This window comes from Cupressus sempervirens, chromosome 10 (genome assembly GCF_028749045.1).
Source record: "Cupressus sempervirens isolate cs-2001-9-10 chromosome 10, ASM2874904v1, whole genome shotgun sequence".
Taxonomy (NCBI): domain Eukaryota; kingdom Viridiplantae; phylum Streptophyta; class Pinopsida; order Cupressales; family Cupressaceae; genus Cupressus; species Cupressus sempervirens.
The window spans coordinates 952,565,035-952,589,396 of NC_143127.1; the positions used below are offsets into that span (position 1 = coordinate 952,565,035).

General features: G+C 35.4%; 1 protein-coding gene across 4 annotated transcripts in view; it reads left to right on the forward strand.

Moving 5' to 3' along the window:
* The first annotated feature begins 323 nt into the window (after nucleotides 1-323).
* Nucleotides 324-24,362, forward strand: part of LOC149537133 (serine/arginine-rich SC35-like splicing factor SCL28) — a 200,666-nt gene continuing 176,627 nt past the window's right edge. For 2 of the 4 annotated variants that reach the window (XR_016358003.1, XR_016358001.1), the window contains exons 1-2: nucleotides 324-582; nucleotides 15,856-15,971. Coding sequence is in view for 2 of the 4 variants with exons in the window: in XM_089807179.1 (XP_089663305.1) it covers nucleotides 431-582; nucleotides 15,856-15,971 (268 nt within the window). In the remaining 2 variants the exon portion in view is untranslated. The remainder of the gene's footprint in view (nucleotides 583-15,855; nucleotides 15,972-24,362) is intronic. The other 2 variants (XM_089807179.1, XM_089807182.1) reach the window with 2 other exon arrangements.

A 24,362-nucleotide genomic window follows, 5' to 3' on the forward strand; every position in this document is an offset into this window, starting at 1 on the left:
ATAAGAAATGTGAATGAGCCGTATTGTTAAGTGTAGCTTGGATGTAACAAACTACACACTTGGATAAAAAATCTTCCAACTTAAATATCTACACTTTGACAAATATTCAAATTAATAATAATTACTTATAATTGGCAGAAAGCAATTCACTAATTTTAAAGTGAATATCACAAATACAATAAATAAATAACTGAAACAATACAATTTTTTAGATATTTTTGTTGAAACAAATATATTTTACTAGCTAGATATTTTCCCAAATATATTTTACTTCCTATTAGATATTTTCCCGCACGCATGGTACTTGTACCGGACATACCCACTCGTGCCAGTCATCTATACCGGCTCACGCACGCTTTAGACGAGCACTTACACACAGGGCGGTGAATGGAAAACGTATACAATACCTACGAGGGGGCATACCATAAAAATGGCAAACCAAGACGTTAAAATTCTCGAAGAAGCATATATGAAGAAAATGATGAGAAAGAAAAACATAAAGCCGGATGGAAGTCCGGGCAGCCAGAGCTTTCATGACTTCCTGCTAAATCAACAGAAATTTTTTTCTGTAAGAACACAAAGGTTCACATTCACTAACTCAAATATAATTTCCATCTGTTACAATCCCTTAGCTAAAGACCTTCTATTGTGGAGTGTTTTTAGTTTCTAAGCTCCATCCCTTCTTCGCATTCAATTTTGAAACCCTGGTTTTTATTTAGGCACTAGCTTTTCCAATTGTTGTATAAATAGCAGGATTCTTACTGTTCACCAAATATTCTGGCCAGACTTTTATACCATACTTGCACTGCCAGAAAACTCTGTTTCGGAAGAATTAACGCCTAGCTCTACCAATATTTATGGGGAAAAAAACTTAAAATATCATACTCTTGAATGGATGATTTGTTGAATTTAGTAAACAACAAAAACATAGCTCCAGAAGCACACTGCCTTGTTTATTATTGAAATTATTTTATTTGATTCGAATATGAACCATTGTTTTTGGTTCAATTAATTTCTATTGATTTCCCTAGCAGAGTTTTCAGTTTTTTTTTAATCTTTGTTCAAAGTTAAGAACCGGGCTCTTATGTCCAGATATTAAAGGAAAATTAGATTTCTGAAACAATTTACACATACTTATGCAGAAAAAGGGCAACAATCCTTGTCGCTGTAGAGAACCTATTGCACTAGTAGGTAGAATAACGGCCCTTGGTTTGGAGATTTGACATTTTTGAAAGCCCCTTTACTCTTATTTCTGTGAGAAAATGCAGGTAAAATTATTTCAAAATAATCTGTTCCATAATGTGCGCAGTAAATTTGAAATTTTTTTTATTAATCATTTGTGAAAGTTTTAAATATTATGAAAATATTTATATATAAGTATTGCATTCTTCTTGTTTTCTGTTAAACCTTTACAAAATATGAACTTCTAATTTTGTCCAGATAGAAAACCAATTCTCATACAAAGCACCTTCTTTTGGGTCTTTGGGTGAGAAGGTGGCTTGAGATGATGAAAATCCTCCAGTCCTCCATCACCCAGCTTCCAATCTAATTTTACTTTTTATCCATAAAAGTGTAATTCTTATACAAAGCACCATCTTTAGGTGAGAAGCTGACTTGAGATAATGAGAATCCTCCAGCCTTCAATGTATGATGGTATTACCTTATCCATAAAAAACAATTTTCATACAAATCACCATCTTTGGGGGAGAAGCTGATTTGAGATAATGAAAATCCTCCAGCTCACTTTGTTTTCAGCTTCCAATATAACTGTATTGCTTTTTATCTATTTGTTGGTTAACAGATTGGACTTTCTCAACTTTTGACTCCTATGCCCTTAAAAGCCAACCTATCGGGCGAATTGGTAACAGTTCCTCTCTGAATTTTTGGAATGTACTATTAAGATAATATCTTATACTTTCTATAATAGTCAACTACTTGTCTGTAGTCCGTCTTTCAGTCTAGATAGGAATGTTTCCTATCCCGTCTCTTTTTTCTTCAGTCCAGATAGGAATGTTTCCTATCCTGTCTCTAGTTTTGTTTCTAATTCCGTCTTCAGTCTACGTTGTTTCTTTTAGAAACAACGTCCTTGTAATTCTTTATAAGGAACACATTTGTTCCTCTGTTTATCAATTAATCATCCGGAAATCCGTTAATCTGCCAACTCTTCTTGAATCTTGTAACATGGTATCAGAGCCAATACTTGAATTTTTTTGAAAAAATTATAATTTCATTCGAAATTATTTGCTAAATTTTTTTGAAATAATTCCTAAGGTTTTTCTCAAACAGCCCGTCTAGGGTTTCTGATTTTTGAGAAATTCATCCGTGCAACTAGGTTTCTTTTTTGAAAATCACGAAAGTTTCTTTTTTGGAGTTTTTTCCTTGCAAAGTCTGCAAATCGCGGGAAGAATTTCATCTGCAACTCCCGTTTTTTTTCAAAGAGACCCGTCTGCTACAAAACATCTGAAAATCATTGCCGGTTTTTTTTTTAGAAATTGCGGATTTTCTTTGGCGACAAATTGCAGTTTTTTGCATTAGTTTTAGGAGATCTGTGGCCTGTACTTGCGACTGGTTGACATTTAACTCTGCAACCCGTGAGATTTTTTTTTTTGACTGCAAACTCGAACTCACGGCTTTGCGTTTTTTTAAAATGCCTGCTCCTGCCACATCCGCCACCGTTTGGAGGTCACACTCTGTGTCTAGCGTCGTCTCAACCTGAAGTCGCAATCTGGGAAACAGATCTGTCTTTTTTTCTTCACAAAAATCAACATTTTTTCTATTGTCTTTGACCTTCCAAGCCGCTGGCTAGAGTTTTGCCTGAAACCCTAATTTTTGAGGTCGGGAAAATTTTCTGATCACATTCTTAGTGGGTTTTTTAAAATCTCAAATGGGTCTTCATCATATTTTTGTGGGTGCCTTGTTTTTCGTGCCTCAATTTTCGAGACTACGGATTTGAAATCCGACTTCAAATTCTTTCTAGGTTTTGTATCAGTTCTTCTGGGTACTTTCTGGGTCAGCTAGGAATTTGCCTTGAAATCCGTGCCTATTGAATTTCACTCTTGAAGTTTGTACCTGAATTCTTCGAAATGGCATCTTTGACTAATCTGATGTTGGAGGGCAGTCAACGATTCAATGGCCATAATTATAACACTTGGAAGCAGCGCATGCTGACTGTCTTCAAGTACCGTCGCCTGGATGAGCTTGTTCTAGGCAAAAAGACTCATCCGACCTTCGACCAAGCAGAATAGGACAAGTTTGATGATCGCAATCGAGAGGCTATTATGCTTCTCAAGCTCTCTGTTATCGATGATCAGTTACCGCAGATTCCTTCCGGCAAGTCAGCTGCAGAACTCTGGAAATATCTGAAGGAGCTGCATGAAACAACAGCACAAGTTGTCGAGCTTCCTGATCAAGGCGAAGCTACATTTTTCCCCTTTTGTATCTGTTTCTGTTTTTTTTGGGTTTGTTGATTTTCTCCTCAAAAATCATTTCAAGTTGTCTGTAATACGCAAGGTTGTGTGAGATTCTGGGTTTGTTGATTTTCTCCTCAAAAATCATTTCAAGTTGTTTGTAATACGCAAGGTTGTGTGAGATTCTGGGTTTTACCGTTTTTTCCACAAAAACGAAGTTTTGTAAATGCAACCTATTTTGAGTCATAGCACTCTTCTGGCAAAGCTTCTTGGTTTCAACATTCTGTAGATCCAGGGAGGGTCTCAATTATCTCAGAATGTTCCGACATTCGTATGTTGACCATTAAGGGAGGGTATTAAGATAATATCTTATACTTTCTATAATAGTTAACTACTTGTCTGTAGTCCGTCTTTCAGTCTAGATAGGAATGTTTCCTATCCCGTCTCTTTTTTCTTCAGTCCAGATAGGAATGTTTCCTATCTTGTCTCTAGTTTTGTTTCTAATTCCGTCTTCAGTCTACGTTGTTTCTTATAGAAACAACGTCCTTGTAATTCTTTATAAGGAACACATTTGTTCCTCTGTTTATCAATTAATCATCCGAAAATCCGTTAATCTGCCAACTCTTCTTGAATCTTGTAACATGTACAGCTCCCTTCTTGTGATATGAACAAGAAATTTATACTTTCATCTAATTACTAACAAAGGGTATGCTTTTAACTAGAAACAGGAAAGGTGCTAACAATTACCCATCAGTATGAAGTAATCGTGTACAAGGAATTGAAACCACAAATCACATAGACATACAATCTCCAACTAATATCTTCATACAAAGATGAAAATGTGACTCAAACTCCAAAATTCCAACACATATCTTCAACCAACATCATAAATGAACTTAATTAAACAAAAAGCACCACAAAGAATGCTACATTTATCATGCAAAAACAAAGTCTTGCAACAAGAAGATTTCTTCTACTCAGTGAAATTCATTCATGCATATAAGCGAAAGAAAAGAAATTCTTTTTTACTTTACTGAACAACAACAATCAAAATTTGAGCCTCACTCAATTGTCAAAGCAACAGGGAAATTTTGAAAAACTGCAGATCTGTTGTTTTTCCATTCACTTCAATATATATAGTCTTTTCAACTTCTTCAAAGAAAACTATTCAAGATCCACTTATAACTGACGTCCATTGAATACAAATTAAATCAAAGTCTTAAAATAATACAGAACAAAAGCAAGAAAAGACAAAAAATAGAAACCATTAAAACTGTCAAAATGCATCTCCTTTGCGTTCCTTGGTTGGTGTTACCTGATCCAACTGTTTCTCTTTATACACCTGTAATTCATTTGTGACAACTGCAATTTTGTCACAATCAGGAATAATGACATTGGTATGTCAAATTGCCCAATAATTCTTCAATCGCCTGATTTTCTCTGATTTCGCAATGAAAGTTTTATGGTGATTACTGCACAACATTAAAATAGCATCTATTCTTGCCAGCTTTTTATATTGGTCTTTACAAAAAACAAGAGGGTTTGCGATGGTATTAATGTAATGCTGATAATCCTTTTTCAGATCATCAGCTGTAGTAACTCCAGAATTATCTTTCTTATGCAATTCACAACCAATATCATCAATGTCTTCTATTATTTGGTCAATCAGCAGAATAGGAACATATTTAGTGCTACTCTCAAATAGCTATTCTACGAGATAAACAATAACTAAACTGATGAATAGGTCAATGATAATTTTGAACACGTGCACAGCAGCTTATTGATCCCTATTATACACAAAGCACTAAAGGCATGTAGAAGATCTTGCAGAAGAAAAAGGGCTGCAAATACTTTTCCGGCTAATCTGTGGTATGATGAAGAGTGCAAGGCAGCCAAGAGATCTATAAAAGGGAAAGATACGAGCATAGAAGACAGGAAGAAATATGCAAAGTTGGTTCAATTGGAAAAAGATGAGTATGTAAATGCAAGATGGGAGGAGTTAACATCTCTAAGCAAACATAATCCCAAAGACTTTTGGAAAGCTTCACATCAAAGGTAAAAACAAACTGAAACCAGTATTACTGATGCTTGATGGTTAGATTACGCAAAGTTAATGAGTGCATTGGTGTGAAGAACTCTCCTCCCATTGTGAACACTTCTTTGGAGCTCCTTGCAGTGGATGATATCAAACTAGGAATAAAGAAGCTAGCAAATGGTAAGGCAAGTGATATTGATGGGCTTCAAGCTGAATTTTTAAAGTGGGGGGTTGATCTCCTTGCTCCCCACATAAAAAGGGGTCTTTAACAAGGTCATTCAAGAGGGTTCCCCGGTTGGCTGGACTACTAGTGTGATTATCCCTTTATTTAAGAATGGGGATATTAGTAACCCATCTAACTATCACACTATTATGATTAACCCTCTATTTGGAAAACTTTTTGGGAGCATGGTGGAACGTAGAATCAATAGTTGGGCGCAAGGGGAACGAAAAAAAGCAAAAGGGTAAGCGGGTTTCAGATCTAGACATTTACTATTCATCATTGCATTACTCTTAGGTATTTGACTGAGAAAATATGGGACAACCAGGGGAGAGAAGCTCATTGCTGTCTTATGGACTTCAAGAAAGCGTTTAATACAATACCTAGAGATAAGCTATGGAGTGGAATGGAAGAATTAGGCTTCCAAATGTGTATAGAGCAGTAGTGCATAGACTTTACAAGAGAGTTAGAGCCAAAATCAGAACTAAAGAGGGAATGTTTGAGTGTTTTGGTGGTGACATTGGTGTAAAGCAAGGGTGGCTGTTATCCCCCACTTGTTTGGCTTATATATTGATAAACTTGAATCATGGCCAGACAAAATTGATCGTGAGGGGGTCCAATTAGCTGGTTATGTGGTGAAGCTACTTCTATATGCTGACGATCTCATCTTAATATAAAAAATGACTCAAGGATAAAGAGAACATTTAGAGGCTTTGGAATGATTCTGTGAGGAAGTGGGGATGTAGGTGAATATTACAAAGATAAAAATCATGATTTTTCCTTTGAAAAGAAAGGAGAAATATATGGATTTTCTTATCGAAGGAAGCCTGTTAGAAATTGGGAAAGAATACAAATATTTGGGGATTGGCTTGTAGAGAAAAAAGGATACAAGGAGGGTGGAAGACATCCTATCTACTGCAAAACAAATATACAAAGGCTGAGCTTTGTGATTGGAAGACCAAGAAAATTCTCTTTGGTTTGCTGGTCAGGCTGGTTGTTCTTTACAAATGTGAGGTTTTGGGGGGGCATCATGACAAAGTGTGGGTGGTGATAGTTAGAGAGGATCTAGAAACACCTAATCACTAGTAGTATCAAAGTCAAGGGAATTCTCTTTGGTTGCTGGTCAGGCTGGTTGTTCTTTACAAATGTGAGGTTTTGGGGGGGCATCATGACAAAGTGTGGGTGGTGACAGTTAGAGAGGATCTAGAAACACCTAATCACTAGTAGTATCAAAGTCAAGGGCCCAGTGCCATATGAAATCCTATTAGCAGAAGCTAGTATGTACCTGTTGGAGGTGGCAATGATAACATGGGTAATAAGCTATTTAAAGAAACTTGAAAATATGGATAACCAACATTGGCCCAAAATTGCAATGAAAGAGGGTTTGGCTCACATGAAGAAGACTTGGATGAAACAAAATATAAAGTGGTTGAGCACGTGGAGCATCAAATTGCAAGATTGTCCTTTTGCTAATGTGGAAATAAAGAAGTTTGTCATGGGGAAATTTCAAATTGCCATGTGATCTTGTAACATGGGTTAGAAAAAGACACGTTATATTGAAGTGTTCAACCCTTCCTGGGGACAGGGGGATCAAGCTTACCCTGGGACAACTATTAAAGGTAAGGCTAGGGTGTTAGTGTTTTAATTGAGTAGTGACTCACATCATCTCAGATGTGAGACAGGTAGATAGAAAAGGCCCAAAGAGCAGTGGGAGGAGAGAATTTGCAAGTTCTGTGAAAAAGGTGTGATTGAGATGGAATGACACTTTCTCATTGAGTGCACAACATATGAAGACATCCGGGCCCAATACAGAGTCATCTTGGAGGCTGGTATAAGCATGCATAATTTATTTGAGGAGCATAAGATAAGACAAATTGCTAGTTGATTGTTAAGATTCATAGTAGATCTTATCTGGAAAGGAATATGGAGTAAGGCTATAACTCATGGTCCCTTAGACCAATGCTCTTGTGGACATCATTAAAAATCTTCATTTCATTTCAATCAATTCCTTAGCTTCTTCCTTCAACTTGTTCATATTGGACACTTTTTTATATGCACTCACATTTGTACCCTAGACTGAACATCCATTTGTGATAGGGTTCTTTATGTGATTCCAATATACCAAGACTAACATTAGTATCTACCCCAATATCGATCACTTCCTGCAATTTTTTCATGGTAATCTTATGGGCAAATCCCTCCATCTTCGCTACTCAATGCTCAGAGACTATGTCATTCCTAACTAATACCAAGGCATTGTAAGATTCACTCATCCTATCAATGAAAGGCAAACCCTGGACATTCAAATCTTCGATCCACTCTCTAGTAATTTTCCTAAATTGGCTTTCCATTTGCAATTGAGAGATCAATCTTTTTTCTTATTTGAGGTGGGATCTAAGATGGTATTAGAAGAGCATATCATTTGGGTAGACAAGGGCGTCAATAGCAACCTTAGGCTTTCTTAAAGCAATTCTACCTTAGCCTTCGGTATCCATCTTCGCTTTCTCAATCCTTTTCTTCACCTTATTATTTGAAAATTGCCAAATAGATAAATTTGCATCACCCATATTAATCATAGTGAGATTGAAATTTGTAGGGTTGCTGTACTAGGCTCCTTTTGAACCTTGGGGCGAGCAATTTCGAGAAATACATGGCCTGTATTATCATCCTCTACGAGTCGAGAGGTGGTCTTTAACTTCTTGGTCTTAGAATTCGGTGAAGGACGCAATACCTGAGCCATGGCATCATTTAGAAGACACTCCCTAGCTTCTCTCTTTCTCTTACTATCCAATGCAGCTTGAAGCCACAAAGGAGTTGACAACATTTGAGTTGTTGACTTCAATGCATATAGAGATAGAAACATGGTTCTTTTGACTGGTGGAGTGGTGCTCATACTTTGAGCCAAGAAAGGAAATAAATTCTTTTCCTTGTCGGGTTTTGGATTAGACTAGTGGGTGGCTTAAGGTTGTTCCTCTTGTACTGTGTTACCTTTATCTTTGAGTGTTTCTTCTTTTCTTTTCTCCCCTCCTTTGTCAGGGTTTTCATCATCTACAATCAATTCGATATCTAGTAAGGGGCTTATTCCACAAGTAGGACTAGGTCCCAACCTTTTCTCAAGTGGTTGCCCATCACCTCCTTCAACAAAACTAGATAGGGTTGTTGCTTGTACACTTGGGGCAGAAGTATTCTGAGCAATGGAAGAGGTTGATTTTTGATCAAGTGGTGTTCGATTGTTTGAAGTTGCACCTCCTTTTCCTTCTCCCCTCTTCTTTACTAGCCAAGCCTTAGTTCTTTTGAGTATGGGGGTTGTTCTTACATCTAAATCGTCCATTTTTGGAGCATTCCAATCTACCTGTTCCAATAGGCTATTTTGCACTTTTGTGAAGTGATGGGGACCCGCTAGATCAGAACCATCATCTGTGATACTAAGGATGTCAAATGGAAGGTGGCACTCTCGGATTTGTTCGATGGTCAGCTTGGACCATGTTCTCTTTCACACCTCAAATTCATCTGTACAATTAGCCAAGCAATCTTCCAGTGTGTTAGTATGATAGTACTCTAGTCCCATATGCAAGTTATCCTTTACAAATTTACTTGGATCAAGTTGTCCACTAATCACATCATAAGTTTGCATGACATACTTGTAGATTCAGTGACATTTATGGCGTTCGAGGAAGACTAATAAGTATATGCTCCCAATTGAATGGGGAAAGGGATATGGGTTTTGTGCCTCTCAATACCTTTGTTTATCTCGCATATATGCTTGTACAACTTTACCTTTACAATTTTGTCATCTACATATTGAGGTAACTTCTAAGGAAAGTCAACAAATGCACCTACCCTGATATATGTAAATGCAGGAAATTGTATGAAATAGCTGCCATAAGTTTGAATTAGTTTGACGACTTTAGAGGAGATCCTCTGTTTTGGGCATCCTTGTAGTTCTCTAACTAGCTTTATGGTGAATGCATCATGCATCATTCACCACAGTTATCTGGAAATTAAAAAACAGTTCTATATTGTCTCTCTATTGAGAGTTACTAGAATCCTTTCATCTCGTGTTTTGATTTCCATGGTATCTAGGTTATAACTAATTATACACTATTATCAGGTCTATACACTAGACAACAATAGGAAACCCAACGACCTCTAATAACCCACTTTCAATTTTTTTTTGTGTAATAGGATGTCTATTGGGCTGTTTAATTTACCACAAAACTCTTTTAAATTGACATGTCCTAATTTTGTGTGTCTAATTTCAGCTAAAGAACACTCAAGCCCATTCAAATGATCATACCCTAGATGTTTAAACCTCGTGATTTAATTTAACGAAAATAACATCTTTGCCACTGTAGACTTGATAAAAAAGTTTAAAAGACAATGACATAAGAATTCAGACTCATTTGTATGTGTCGTCATTAGTTATAGCTGAAGTTGCTTGGTGCCCTAGCTTGTTCTCTTCATCTCAACTTGATCTCTGAGAGAAATGATCAAATATTGCTCATCAAATCATTCATTATTATCTCTATAATGTCATTTGTTTGAGCATTGAATGCAACTTACCTCATGAATTAAATGTTCAAATTTCTTTATTGCCATTAAGGGCATGTGAGCTGCTATATTTGAAAATAAGCGGCCTTATTTGCGTCGTTTGGCCTAAGCATTGGAATTGGAACACTTTGGTAGCTTTATAGAATTCCGGTTTATGATCTTTCTTTTGATTTTTCACAAGGTTCCATCTCGGTTGGCGCGACAAGAGTTCCAAAACCAAAGTTCATCTCCGCCTTCTTCCATTTTGCAAGTCTTCTAGTCTTTCAAGCGCTAAATACAAGTCTCTTTTTTTATTGTTTATTAGTTTTGTCTTCATTCGGTTCTGACAACAATTCTGGTACTAAGCTTTACCTCCACCTTCTTCCCTTGAAGCTTTTCATGCAAGAATCTTTTCTTCCAACATTGGTTAGTTACACTTTCCTTGTCGGTTCCAACAACACTTCTAGAACTGACTGTGGGCTTTGTTTCTTAACTTAAAAATAGGAGAGAACATTGACTCAACAACATTCTTAAGGGGGTTCACACACTAAAGACAAAACACGAAGATACGAAGGGAAAAAGACAAGGCTCACACTGCTATGTCGGACTCCTACGGGTGTTTAGGAACTATTCATGGGTTCCGACAAACTGAAAAGAACTTGCTAAAGACTAAGTTTTGGGTTTGAAATGACACTTAAAGTTTTTCATAGTGATAGGGAATAAAAAGGGGCAATACTATTAAATGTTGCATGTGAGTCTTGGAGGTCTTGTTAGTTTTAACAAAGATGTTCCTAAAAGTCCAAGCAAAAGATAACATGATTTATATTTTATTTAGATGTCCTTGAAAGTCATTTTGAAGTGTTAGGTTCAAACGACAATGCATCTATTTACTAGTCGTTTTATATCTTCAAATAAAAAAAAAAAAAAAAATTAGAAAATTAAAACAATAAAATAAAACTAGAAAAAAATAATACAAACTTTACTCCTCAAAAAACAAAACAATTCCTTATATTCCTTATTCGTCCAATCATCTCCTTTATTTCATTATCACTGACAATTTTTGGTTTTCAGCAAAAACAATAAAATAAAATTAGAAAAAATAATACAAACTTTACTCCTCAAGAAACGAAGCACTTCCTTATATTCCTTATTACTCCAATCATCTCCTTTATTTCGTTATCATTGCCAATTTTTATTTTTCAGCAAAATGTTGCTCCACTATTGGTCTGTAAAAGACCAAAATATTGCCAGAATCACTTGATATGCTTGAAAAGTTAACCTCATTTTAATTTATCTGCATCATACATGTTTGGAATAGACCTCAAATAACTGTCGCAAGAACAACAAACAAGCAAAGTAACTATGTAGGGACAGTCTACTCGCACTTCAAAATTGCTTGAATAAGTCAACAATTCAGACATTCTAAAACAGCTTTATATAACTGTTTTGACATTCATATCTCCTCCTTCAAGCTTGAAAACTCAAAATATATGTGCAAACATACAAATCAGATCATATTTCCCATTTACCTGCTTTTAAGTGCAGGGATAGACAAAGGCTTGCCTAGCAATACCTTCATTTGAGTCATCCATCAGTGTCTTTCTTTAAGAAGTAGTCTCTCCAGTATTACGTTAAACTAATATTGGATATTCCTTTATCTCCATTCCACTTCTCTTCTTGTCAATGGTGCTTCACAGGCACATAAGCAATTATGCTTTGGTACCATGTGGGAAATTGCAGGTAAAATAATCTAAACCATAATGCATAGTAAAAATATAATTATTAACCATTTGATGAAAACAAAAGCATTGTGCAAATGCTCATATATAAACATTGTGTTCCTGTTATGGTAAATCGATGTTGTTGTAGTTGTATTAAACAAAGGAGATGAAAGCTCCTTATATAGATTTACAAAGACAATGTTTCTAAAAGAACCAATCGTAAACTAAAGACAAAAATATAAACTACTTAATAAGCTAAAGACTAATTAAGATGACCATTAAAGAAACATTATAATCTGGGAAGCCGGGTTTGGACCCTAGAGCATGGGTCTAGTTTTGGATTCATCTGAATCCGGATGCGAGCCTGGGTTTGTTGCGGGTCCTGATGGGGTCACTGTTGGGGATTGTAGGTCTGCTGGTGCGGACCCGGGTGGACCCATAGTCCAAAATAAGGACCTTGCCGAGATCCACAGCGAACTTGAGACGAACCTAGGAGGACTTGCGGGTCTCTTATTTTTTTGTAAATATAATGCACATATATATATATTTAAATATATATACACTCACGAACCCACCTACAAACCCAAATGGGAAATTTTTTTGCTTAAACCCAGGAACTTGAACTCGAACCCGAATCTGTCCTTGAACTTGAATCAGTAACTTAGATTATAATACCCTCCCTTAATGGTCAGTGTCTGATTGATGTTGGCATGGACCCAGGCGAACTCACAGTCCAAAATAAGGACCTTGCCTAGACCCGCAATGAACCTTGGTAGGACCCACGACGAACCCAAGAGGACATGCGGGTTTCTCTTTTTTTTTGTACACACACACACACACACACACACAAAACCACCCATGAACCCAAATGAGAATTTTTTTTTTGCCCAAACCCATGAACCCGAACTCAAACTCGAACCCGAATCTGTCCCCGAACTCGAATCGGTAACTTAGATTATAATATTCTAATACCCTCCCTTAATGGTCACTGTCTAATTGATGTCTTTTGGTCACAAATTCTTCAAAACATTTTGTTGCTGCTGAGACTCTCCTTGGATTTGCAAAATGTTAATGACCAAGAAGCCAAAATGTGTCCAAAAAGTAACAGATAAGGGCGACCCCTTCTTCAAAATGCTTTGCAACAAAAGACAAGAGTTGTCCACTGACTCTGTCACTGAGATGAATTTGCCACTAGCCCTACCAAAATCAGCAAAACATCTGACCACATCCGACCTGATGTTGGATAACAGAGCTGCTTTTCCTAGGAGACAAAGACAAAAACATTGAGAACAACTAGCACGATTTTGTGAAAAATTGCCTAACCCGTCAAACTTTACAGATGAGCATGATGTCCTAAAAAAATTGCAAAAAGCCATGATTTTTGAGGAGAAAGATTGACGAAAACCCAACACAATTTTTGAGGTAAAATTTTTATCAAAACCTAACATGATTTTTGAGGTGAAAAATCAATCAAAACCAAACAATACAAAGCTTCGTTTTTTAAAGAAAAATGGTAAAACCCACTAGAGAATTTTTGAGGAAAAAATTATAAACCCACAAAGGAATCCCACATAACTTTGCAAATTATAGAATCAGAAATATTCAAGGGAAAAATTATAGAAACCCATCATAAATTTTTTGAAGGGCAAAAAATAATGAAAACCCATTAGAAATTTTGAAGGGTGGCAAAACACGAGACTTCACATGGTAAACTAGCACATGCAAGCAACATGCAAGTACATGCAACAAACATGCGAATACATGCAATCCTAAAAAATTTGAGACTTTTGTTGCAACTAAGAAATCACAGGATCAAAACCCTTAACCAGGCTTGTGATTTCCAGCAAAAATCCTCGAAGATGAACCACAAAAGTTTCATAAAATACCTCGTACAATTTTTATTTGTAAAAATTGAAAAGCAAATTTCTGGAAAAAATTCCAGATCACATCGACCAGCTCTAATACCATGTTATGATAAATCAATGTTGTTGTAGTTGCATTAAACAAAGGAGATGAAAGCTCCTTATATAGATTGACAAAGACAATGTTTCTAAAAGAAACAATCATAAACTAAAGACGAAAATAGAAACTACATAATAAACTAAAGACTAAGATGACCATTAAAGAAACATTATAATATTTTAATAGTTCCTGTAAGTTTGTAACTTCCCCAAACTACCTACTGAAATGAACTCTCCAGAAAATAAATATTTTAATACTAACACAAGTCCCTAAGGTGACTTTATTACAAATGTAGATCTTGATATTACTATGTCTTTCTGACCAGACTTTTCAATTTTCCATTTATTATTTGCAACGCTTTTTTGTTGTTGGAGAATTTGATACTTACGTTGTTAAAACTAGATCTCTAGCAAATTTTCTAAACAAAATCTCACTGTCAAATGCATGTATTTTTGAATTTGAGCAAATAATGAAGTTAAAACTTACGCTGATCAGAGAGCTAGAAACTGCTGTTCTTATCCATTCAAAGTGCTAAGAGTAATAGCAATAACTATTATTTTGGTAGATAAATCGACACACTTAGGCTGAATAGCGGCTCCTGTTTTGCCAGATACACTTTTTCAAAAAGTCCCTGTGTTTACATTTGCAAGGTCAAGTTGCAGGTTATAATCCACTCTTTAAACTGTGGTTATAAGTTTGAGTTTTCTCAATAGGAGGAGACTATCTACTGAAACTTTCTAGCTGGATTTTTACACATTAATTGTATTGTGATCAAAAGATGTGGTGGATGAATTTTACATCTTAAATTGTGAAAAGGTAACTCAAAGCTCAAGGAATAGTTATAAACAGCTATCATTGTGGAATCAATGGGTTGTTGAATTTCCACCAACAGCAAAGAAAAAACTGCTTATATTAAGCAGAGAATCGGAAAATAAATTGCTGAAATTGTTGTGTTTGAATTTATTTTGTAAATAGAATAAACACATTGCATAAATATAGAGACAGTTCATTCTAAATTGCTGCCATCCAATTTAAGATCTGATTTGCATATTCAGAATTCTCCCACCAGTAACAATCGTTGTATTGCTATTGATGATCCTTCAGGCATCTACGAGACTTGTAGAGTTGTGAGTTGAGCAGGCAGTGGCCCATTTCACTGCCTGCTATACCAACTCAATACTCATCAAAATAAATATGATTAGGCTTTGTTACCAGTAATAAGCTCTGAACAAATAAATTGAAAAGACATTCTCTTGCAATCTGTGGTCTTCAGAATTTTGAGGCCCACTTTGTCTTGAAAAACAAAAATAAATTATGTCCTTTTGCCATCACTTCAAAGTGCTATGTCTTAAGTAAGATCTCCTTCACAACTCCAAATGAAAAGCCTCGAAAACATCCAAAGGTTCAATATATATATATACACAACATTGTCAGAATTCAAAATTGTTATTGATGTCAAATGCATTAAATAATCAAATAAGATGCATGCAACCTGCAGATATTCTAGTTTTGATAAATATGGATTGGAGAAATATCATCTACATTTGATATTTAATTGTTTTACTTATAGGGGCAAATATGTTTTGCAGTAATGAAGTTTCAGATGACAGTGATATGTCAATCTGTTTGTTTGTTCTTATATTCTTCTGTTTTCAGATTGTATCTTTCTGTACAGATGTCTGCAAATGCACTTTTGTGAATGAAACCTCTGTTTATGAACATGTTTTTATTAGATTGATATGTGTATTTCGAGTCTGATATACAACAGCAATCTTGCTATGACAATCTTCAGAATGCAATTTGTTTGATGTATCTTGGTCTGCAATGTGTATATATTAATTGCTTTGATCGGTTTAGATAGCAGTTATTCAGTTATACAGTTTTGCTGCTAACTGTCTTCAAAATGCTTTGCAAACTTTAGCGATGAAATCTTTTCATAACTATTGTTGGTATTTGGAACTGTTTTCAACCATTTTGCAGTTGTAACCAAAGGCAGTTAAAACCATCTATTAACTGTTTTAAAACGTCTTGCCATCCGATGGAGATAAGGAAGCACTATTTAGAGGATACACAGATCTGTGGAAGACAAGTGTCTGGTAATCATTGATAAGAGATAAAACAAAAGGGGATCAATTCAATGCAAGGCCTTATAGTAAGCTTGTAGATGTGAAACATGGTGTGTAGTTTGTTTGCATTGTAAATCTGAAGAATAATAGTGAATGATTTTATAATCTGTTGGCATCGTCAAATCTGAGAGTTGTAGTGAGTGATTTTGTGAAATTTTAGAATATCATTGTAAAATTTGACAGAGTCTATTTTATCTGTCCCTTATCATTCATGTTGTTGAGAGAAATGTTTTGTATTACTTATGCAAGTTAATATTTTTTAATATTTACAAGTTTAGTGCCTTAAGGATGTGAGTTGGTACTCAGTTTGAAAAGTTGGTGCTCTCAAGCAAGGACTTTGATGATTCCCTAGGGTTGGTGCCCTTAAGCATTGTACACAATTTTATTTGCGAGGTAGGATTAGGACAATAGATCCTAGTAGCTTTTTTCACAGTTTGAAAAGTTGGTGCTCTCAAGCAAGGACTTTGATGATTCCCTAGGGTTGGTGCCCTTTAAGCATTGTACACAATTTTATTCGCGAGGTAGGATTAAGACAATAAATCCTAGTAGCTTTTTTCACTGTAGTTTTTCACCCATCCTGGGTTTTTCATGCACATTATGTGTTGAAGTTTCTTTGTGTAATTTGCATTCTTTTCATTTCTGTTTTATGCTTATCATTATCAAAGTTTTAATTGATTAGGGATACAAAATTTTATATCTTTTACTGATTCAAACCCCCCTAGTAGTAGAATTGTGCTCTCTCTCTCTCTCTGTATATATATTTGTGTGTGTGTGTGTGTGTAAGGAAATTAGCCAAATAACATCTCCTCAATCCTCAAGTGTCAAAACAAATACTGAAGGAGATAACCATTCTGAAAATTCCTCAATTGGATATTCCAGGTCTAACAACTATAGCTCAAGATCCATCACCACGAGAAAGCATAAATATATTGCATCTGAAATAAAAAATGGGCTTTAACTTTGAAATGATTATCTGCCAACTAGACCAAAAGTAGGGAATGAGATTGCTCCTCTAGAAAAACCAAGTCAGATAGGCTTTCTCCAAGAAAAACCTCCTCTTAGGTCCATCATGAACTCTTATTTGAAATGATAATTAATTGAGATATTCAATATTAAACAAAGTTACAAAGGAGAGGAATACTCCTTAAATAAGCAATTACAAGATCTTTCCATAACGAAAATGATCAAGAATTAAAGGCAGAATACAAAGTTACTTAACAACTTAAAGATAGGAAGTTACTAAAATTTGTTTGACTGACTTAAATGTAAGTTACTTACATGACCATTACACGAAATATTACAGTATTACTTTACTACCCTCTCTTATGGTTATTCTACTAACTACCCTAACAAATACTTGGCATTTGGCCATGACCCCTTGACCCCTTTTCAGAACATTCTGTGACATAAGCTTGCTTCTGAAATCCTACTTGGTTGGACTTCTAATCAACGAACTGTTATCTATAGAACTTCTTCATATGATGAATAACAAGAACAAGCTAAGTGCCTTCCAACTAGATGTTGAGTAACCAAGCTATCTCTCTTGTTCATTTTTTGAGCTTGTAAAAGTACTACAATATTATTATTTTACTTGCACTATAATTGCTGTTATTTATATTTCAAAAAACAATTCAAAATTACTCAAAATGCAAAAATAAAATAAAAAATAGAGAAAAAAAACATGGTTACATATTGTATAATAAGTTGTAATTTTCAAAGCTCAAATCATCTACAATATGAAGGTACAAAGTAGATTACTGGAAATACCTAGATGCTCAAAATTGATCACAAATGTTTAATAAACATACCTCTGCTTGAAATGAGAAATAATATGTTGTCATTGTAATAACTAGCAAATACAATGTCCAAAAACCCTATGTTATTCACCTAATGACTCCAAAGTGGCATGGCTGGACGTAGAAATGTCTAACAGCAAGCAATGAACTCCAATACTGTAGATACAAACCTTCCAAGTCCAAATGCCTGCTCTAGAACTATCACGCCTAAATCTTAGCAATGGTATAACTGGCATAAAGTGGTACAACCAACAAAGGGGAAGGTATGATCAACGAAGACAATGAAAAATCCCTTCAAATCTCCTCCCAAAATGTCCTTTACAAAATCAAATATTCAATAAACTTTACAAAATTGAAATGAAGAACTCCTTTAATGTGCTTAGTTGTGACATTTGAATGAAATCACCAAGCTATTATCTAGATTATGTCTCTTAATAATGTGGAGAATGTCGTCTGCAAGGGTTTCTATTCTCACAAACCAAAGAAGAAGAATCTCCTCCAGAAGAAATTCAAATAACTATATCCAATGTCAAAACTCAAAATGAATGAATTGACCACGCAAAATTCCTTTCATACACTTCCCCAAGAGGTTTGAATCTCTTCTGCAGGCACATCGTACTTAATAGAAGTCATCTCTTTTAATTTTCCAATGTCACATTAAATATAAAGGGCCCAAAATGTCATGATAAAGTTAAATATTTAATTTAGCTTTATTAATTTGTTGGTAAACAAATTTGTCAGTCTTGAAATCTCATGTTTTAAGCCCAACAGTGTTAGTGATAAACTATCTTCAACAGTTGTATAGATCGCTGTTAATAATGATAGCTTCGGTCAGATAAACATGAATGATAATTATCAATAAAATGATCTATGATTCTATGCACTCATGTATATCAATATACATACATACATAATTAAATATTAAACCTAATATCGTTATATTGATTATTTGAGAATTAAATTACCATTCATGATAATCGACCTGATGAATGATTATCGTTACTGTTATTTGTTACTAGTATAAATCTGTATTTATTGATCTGCATTAAGTCGATATTGAATATCATTATCTTTGTTATTTAAATGAGTATCTATTTAATCGATATTGAACATAAATAACTGCCATCGATAATGTGCGAAATGCATTGATTATATATCAGATTCATATCTGATTATATTTGCCATATCACCCATAACAATTGGTTAGTATTAGTTTGATTAAGAATACCAATTGTGAAACGGTATGTACACATGACGGTGGAGAGACATGTCTCTACAAATCTGTATCTATTGATCTGCATTAAGTCGATATTGAATATCATTATCTTTGTTATTTAAGTGAGAATCGATTTAATCGATATTGAACATAAATTACTGCCATCGATAATGTGTGAAATGCATTGAATATATATCAGATTCGTATCAGACTATATTTGCTATATCACCCATAACAATCGGTTAGTATTAGTTTGATTAAGGATACCAATTGTGAAATGGTATGTACACATGGCGGTGGAGAGACATGTCTATCCACTGACATGTCTCTTCAAACAAATTTTTTTTAATATATATATTCCAAATCAGATCGATGAATGACAAGTACAGAAATCATTAGTGCAAGTCATTTGGAGTTCTATCTGTAAAAGTAAACATACCTGAAAAAGTAAAAGTAAACATACTTGAACCAGAAAATGATGCCGAGAAAACTAAATCGAAAGAGAACAATGAAAAGGCTGTGAAAATGATTGTGGATGCAGGTAGGGACCATATAGTTCCAATTATATCAAAATGTGACACGACATACCACATGTTCAAATCACTTGAACATACTCATTAAATAAACAATACAAGGAGAGCTCACATTGAAAAGACAACTCCATTATGTGAAGATGAATAAGGGAGAAACTATCACCGCATACTTTATGAGGATCACTGAATTGAGAGGCCAACTTTCTACAATTGGTTATCAAATTGACAATAAGGAGTTAACATTGATGGCTCTAGGTGGATTGCCATCATCATGGGAATCATTTAGATAAGGAAAAAGTGCACATTCAAAACTCCCTAAGTTCGATCGGTTAAAGACATATTACATTCAAGAAGAATCCAAATTGATCACTAGGGGGATTACCAAAATACCATCAATGAAGACATTGATCTGTTGAACAACAACTCTTATAAGAAAGGAAGGAAAAAGAACTTCAAAAGAAAGAAGGACAAAAGCCCTTATGGAAAAGGCTCTTCAAAGAAGAGGAGGGACATATCTCAAATACAATGTTTCAGATATGATAAGTATGAACATTATACCATAAAGTGTCCCGATAGGATACCATAAAGTGTCCTGATAGGAAAAAGTAACGAGCCTCCTTTGTTGAAGTTGGAAAAGCTAGCATGGAAAATGATTAAGAGAAACTTGTCTTCTATTCAACCTTATCAAGTTAGGTTTTAAACAAACTCAACACTTGGGTGATTGATAGTGGATCCTTACGACATATTATTGGATTCAAAGAACACCTGGACACTTTGGTAGAAAATCTTGATGAGGAGGTAACTATTGGGGATGATTCTAACTACCCAGTGAAAGGGATTGGAACCTTACCATAAATTTGAAGTCAGACATATCTTTTCAACTCACAGGAGTATTATATTGCTAGGAATAAAAAGAAATTTAGTCTCTAGTGCTGCACTTGAAGACAAAGGGTATAGAATAACCTTTATGGAAGGCAAAGTTCTGGCATGGCCAAAGAACTCAACTATCAAGAAGGCTCATACTATAGGAATTAGACATGGATGTCTTTACAAACTATGCATTAATCCCAGTTAAGCTCTAATTCATGAGACTTCAAAGTCAAACGAGATTTGGCATAGAAGATTAGGGCATCTCCATTTTTCGTGCTTTATCTTCGATAGAAAAATGTTGATTGGTTTGCCCAAATTAAATCAAACTCATGAAGGAACACTAAGGATATTGCCCTAGGAAATAAGACATAAGGAACTTTCCAAAAGAGTATTAGCAAATCTAAAAATGTATTAGAACTAATTCATTTTGATTTATGTGGACCCATGTCTGTAATCTCTATAGGAGGATTCTTGTACTATATAATCTTTGTAGATGATTTCTCTAGGAAAACTTGGATATACTTTCTTAAATGTAAAGATGAAGAAATCCTTATGAGGCTCAAGGAATTCAAAGCTCTTGTAGAAAAGATGTGTGGGAAGAAAATCAAAACAGTAAGGACGAATAATGGGAGGGATTATACTTCAAACATCTTTTAAAGAGTTCTGTGTGAATGCTATGATTAAGATGGAGTTTATTGTACCTTATAATCCCCAACAAAATGGGGTACTAGAAGAACAAGACTATTGTAGAAGCTGCTAGAGCTATGTTGTATGATCAAAATTTAGAAACTTCATTTTGGGTTGAAGCCTCTAGGACAACTGGCTACATCCAAAATAGATGTCCTCATTCACTCTTAGCAATAAAATCCCCGAAGAAGCATTCATTGGCATCAAACATGATATAAGTCATCTAAGAATCTTGGTTGTCCTGTCTACATTCATGTGCCCAAAGAAAAGAGGTCTAAGTTAGAACCCTCAAGTAGGAAAGGAGTATTTGTTGGTTATAGGGAACTTCTAAAGCCTATAGAATATATATAACTGGACAAAAATTGTTCTAATTATGCTTCTAGATTCGATTGTGTGAGTATTTTTGCATCAACGTTTTGGAGCACACTTTGTGATCCATGATCGGGATAAGAGAAAGAGAGCATCATGAGAAAGTAAGAGAAGTAGTAGACCAAGCCAAATAAAAAGGTGGGGGGGGGGAGATAGGAGAGAATGACCAGTGGCATAGAAAGGACAATGTTACCCAGGAAGCAACAATAAAATAAGAAAATAGTCAAATACACAAAACAAAAGGTAAAAAAAGAATAAATTCACCAAATAAGAATAAAGTCAATACACATAAAACAAAGTTTTTAAAATAAGAAAATAAAAGACCAAATATAAATATAAAATACATAACAAAAAGGATGTATGCATACATAAAACAAGGTAAAAAATATATAATAATAAAAAACCAATTTTTAAACACAAGACGAAAACCCACAACAATAAGAGCCAAATATAACAGACTAAAAAAAATAGAAAACACAAAGGACCAACCACGGAACAAAGATAAACTAAAAGCTAATAAATAGGGTTGAAGAAAAGCAATAACAACAAAAATAGACACAAATGAGAGCGAATACATATAAATGTAAGCTAAATAATAACACAAAAAGAAAATAGATATTAAGAACCTATAAAAGGGGGGCTAATAATATATATGAGAAAAGAATAAAGAATAAAGTCACCATAGTCATGATAAGCGCGAAGTCTTCTTTGAGCACATTAACAACTTTTACCCGTCCATCACCTTTACCATGGAGCTCGAGTCTGACAACCAACTTTCCTTCTTAGAAGTGTTGCTCATTAAGAAACATGATGGCTCCATAGGGCGACGAGTTTTCGGCAAGGCCACCCACACTATTCTTTACCTCCACTCCTTATCAAATCATCATCTGAGCCAAAAAGTTGGGGTTCTTAAAACCCTCACTTTGAGGGCTTACCGTATTTTTGATGTTGACAACCTTTAGCAAGAATTAGACCATCTACGTCATATCTTTAGGTTGAATGGTTATTCCCCTAAACAAATTTCTAGAGCCATGATTCAAGCCAAATCTCGTTTCCTTTCTTGTTCCTCTCGCTCTTTGGACTTAGAACCCCCTAGCACAACTTTCTTGTACAATGAAGGCATATCCCACAAGTTGTCCAAAATCCTCTCTAAGAAAGGTATCCAATGTGCCTTCAAACCTCTATCCTTGGTGAGACACCGTATCCCATCTCTTAAAGATCCTAGAGACATTCTTTATGAATCAGGCATTTATAAGGTCACTTGTTCACGTGGTACACCTTATATAGGTGAAACAGGTCATTTGTTTAATACTAGGATCAAGGAACATAGTGCTGACATTAAACATGAACGTCCGTTCTGGCTTGTTAAGATTATAGCTACAGTTGGATTGATTTAATCTTAAGATGCAATGTTGATACACACACATGGAGGAGCATGCATAATGGCATGCTCATTTGTCCATAATAGATGGATGATGGTAGATCACTCTCTCTCAGAAGACGACCTACATAACTAGATCTGGGGGACGGCCATGTCCTATCCAATACATATTATTAGTAGAAGGGCTAGTGGACTATTAATATAGAATTGGATACGAGATTGAAATAGGTGCTTAGCCTATAGATGGTAGGGCTGGGCAAAATTTAGCTAGTAGGACCTGCCCTCCTTGGGGCGGGTAAGGGTGCATCTATCTATCCATCGATCTATCTTTGCAGGGGGCGTGAATCTTCATGTGAGAAGCAAGAGATCAGTGCAGCAGGTGGAAAGAACAAAATTCTAGTAGTTGGGAGCCCTACCATTCTATAGGCCCCTCCCTTACAATAATCTGCTACCTGCCACTATGCAAAATCTCTCCTCTTGCTAGCCGAATCCCCTCAAATTCCCCCTACTCTTCTATGGCAGGCGAGAGGTATATCATCGTAGGGGCCCAATGGCATGTACTTGTTGATGTTAGTTTTGTACCACTACATAACATATTAGCAATTGAATACCTGATACGAAATATCAAACACTCAATTCCTCTCTTGAAAAGTCAATACTCATGAAGACATGAGAAAAAACTCCAATGTTCCTTACACCTGTGGATACTGACTTGGTTATCAATGTGATTTGCTGGTAATCATGTAGGCGGCCTTATGTTGTTTATTCAAGGATGACTTGGATTTTTGGTGAGATGGTGATGATTTTGTATGAGTGCTAGATGATGTTGATGGTGATAGTGATGGTGGAGGGTGTAGCGCCAGATAATGTTGATTGCACGAGGAGGCAATAATGCTTCTAATGACCTCTACCTTCCTAACTTTCTTAGAGTGAAATCTGACTACTCAACTACTTGCTATTCTACTCCTACTCCTATGAATGGAAAGAATAGCAAATGGACGGGGATCGAATCCGATGAAAGTTAACCAGCGGCTCCACCTCCATAGATGCAATGATTCAAAGGAAAAGAGAACTAGTTTACCGCACAAGGCTCCCTAACTAGCGGCTAAGATGCTAGTGGCCTAGTTGTAGATCCCTATCAAATATTCACTAACATCACCATACAATTAGCCATCTACTTCTACTCTAGCAGCATGAAATGAAATCCTACTTTTAATTTGAGAGATGAGAAGAACCATGCAATACACCAAAATGATCATGTATATCCACCATGCAAGCCACAACAATGAATAGAGAACAATTTTGATAGTATTTTGGCAACAATTCTCCAACATAACTCCCTCACAAATGAGAGCAAAATGGCTTTATATAGAGGCTCCAAATTACAACAAATGGCCGAGATTAAGAGGCAAAATGAAGGGCCAAGATTATATCTTACAAACCCTAATTTGGGTTACCATTATTCAACCAATTGCACGAGGGCACCAACTTTGTGGGCTAATGAGAAAA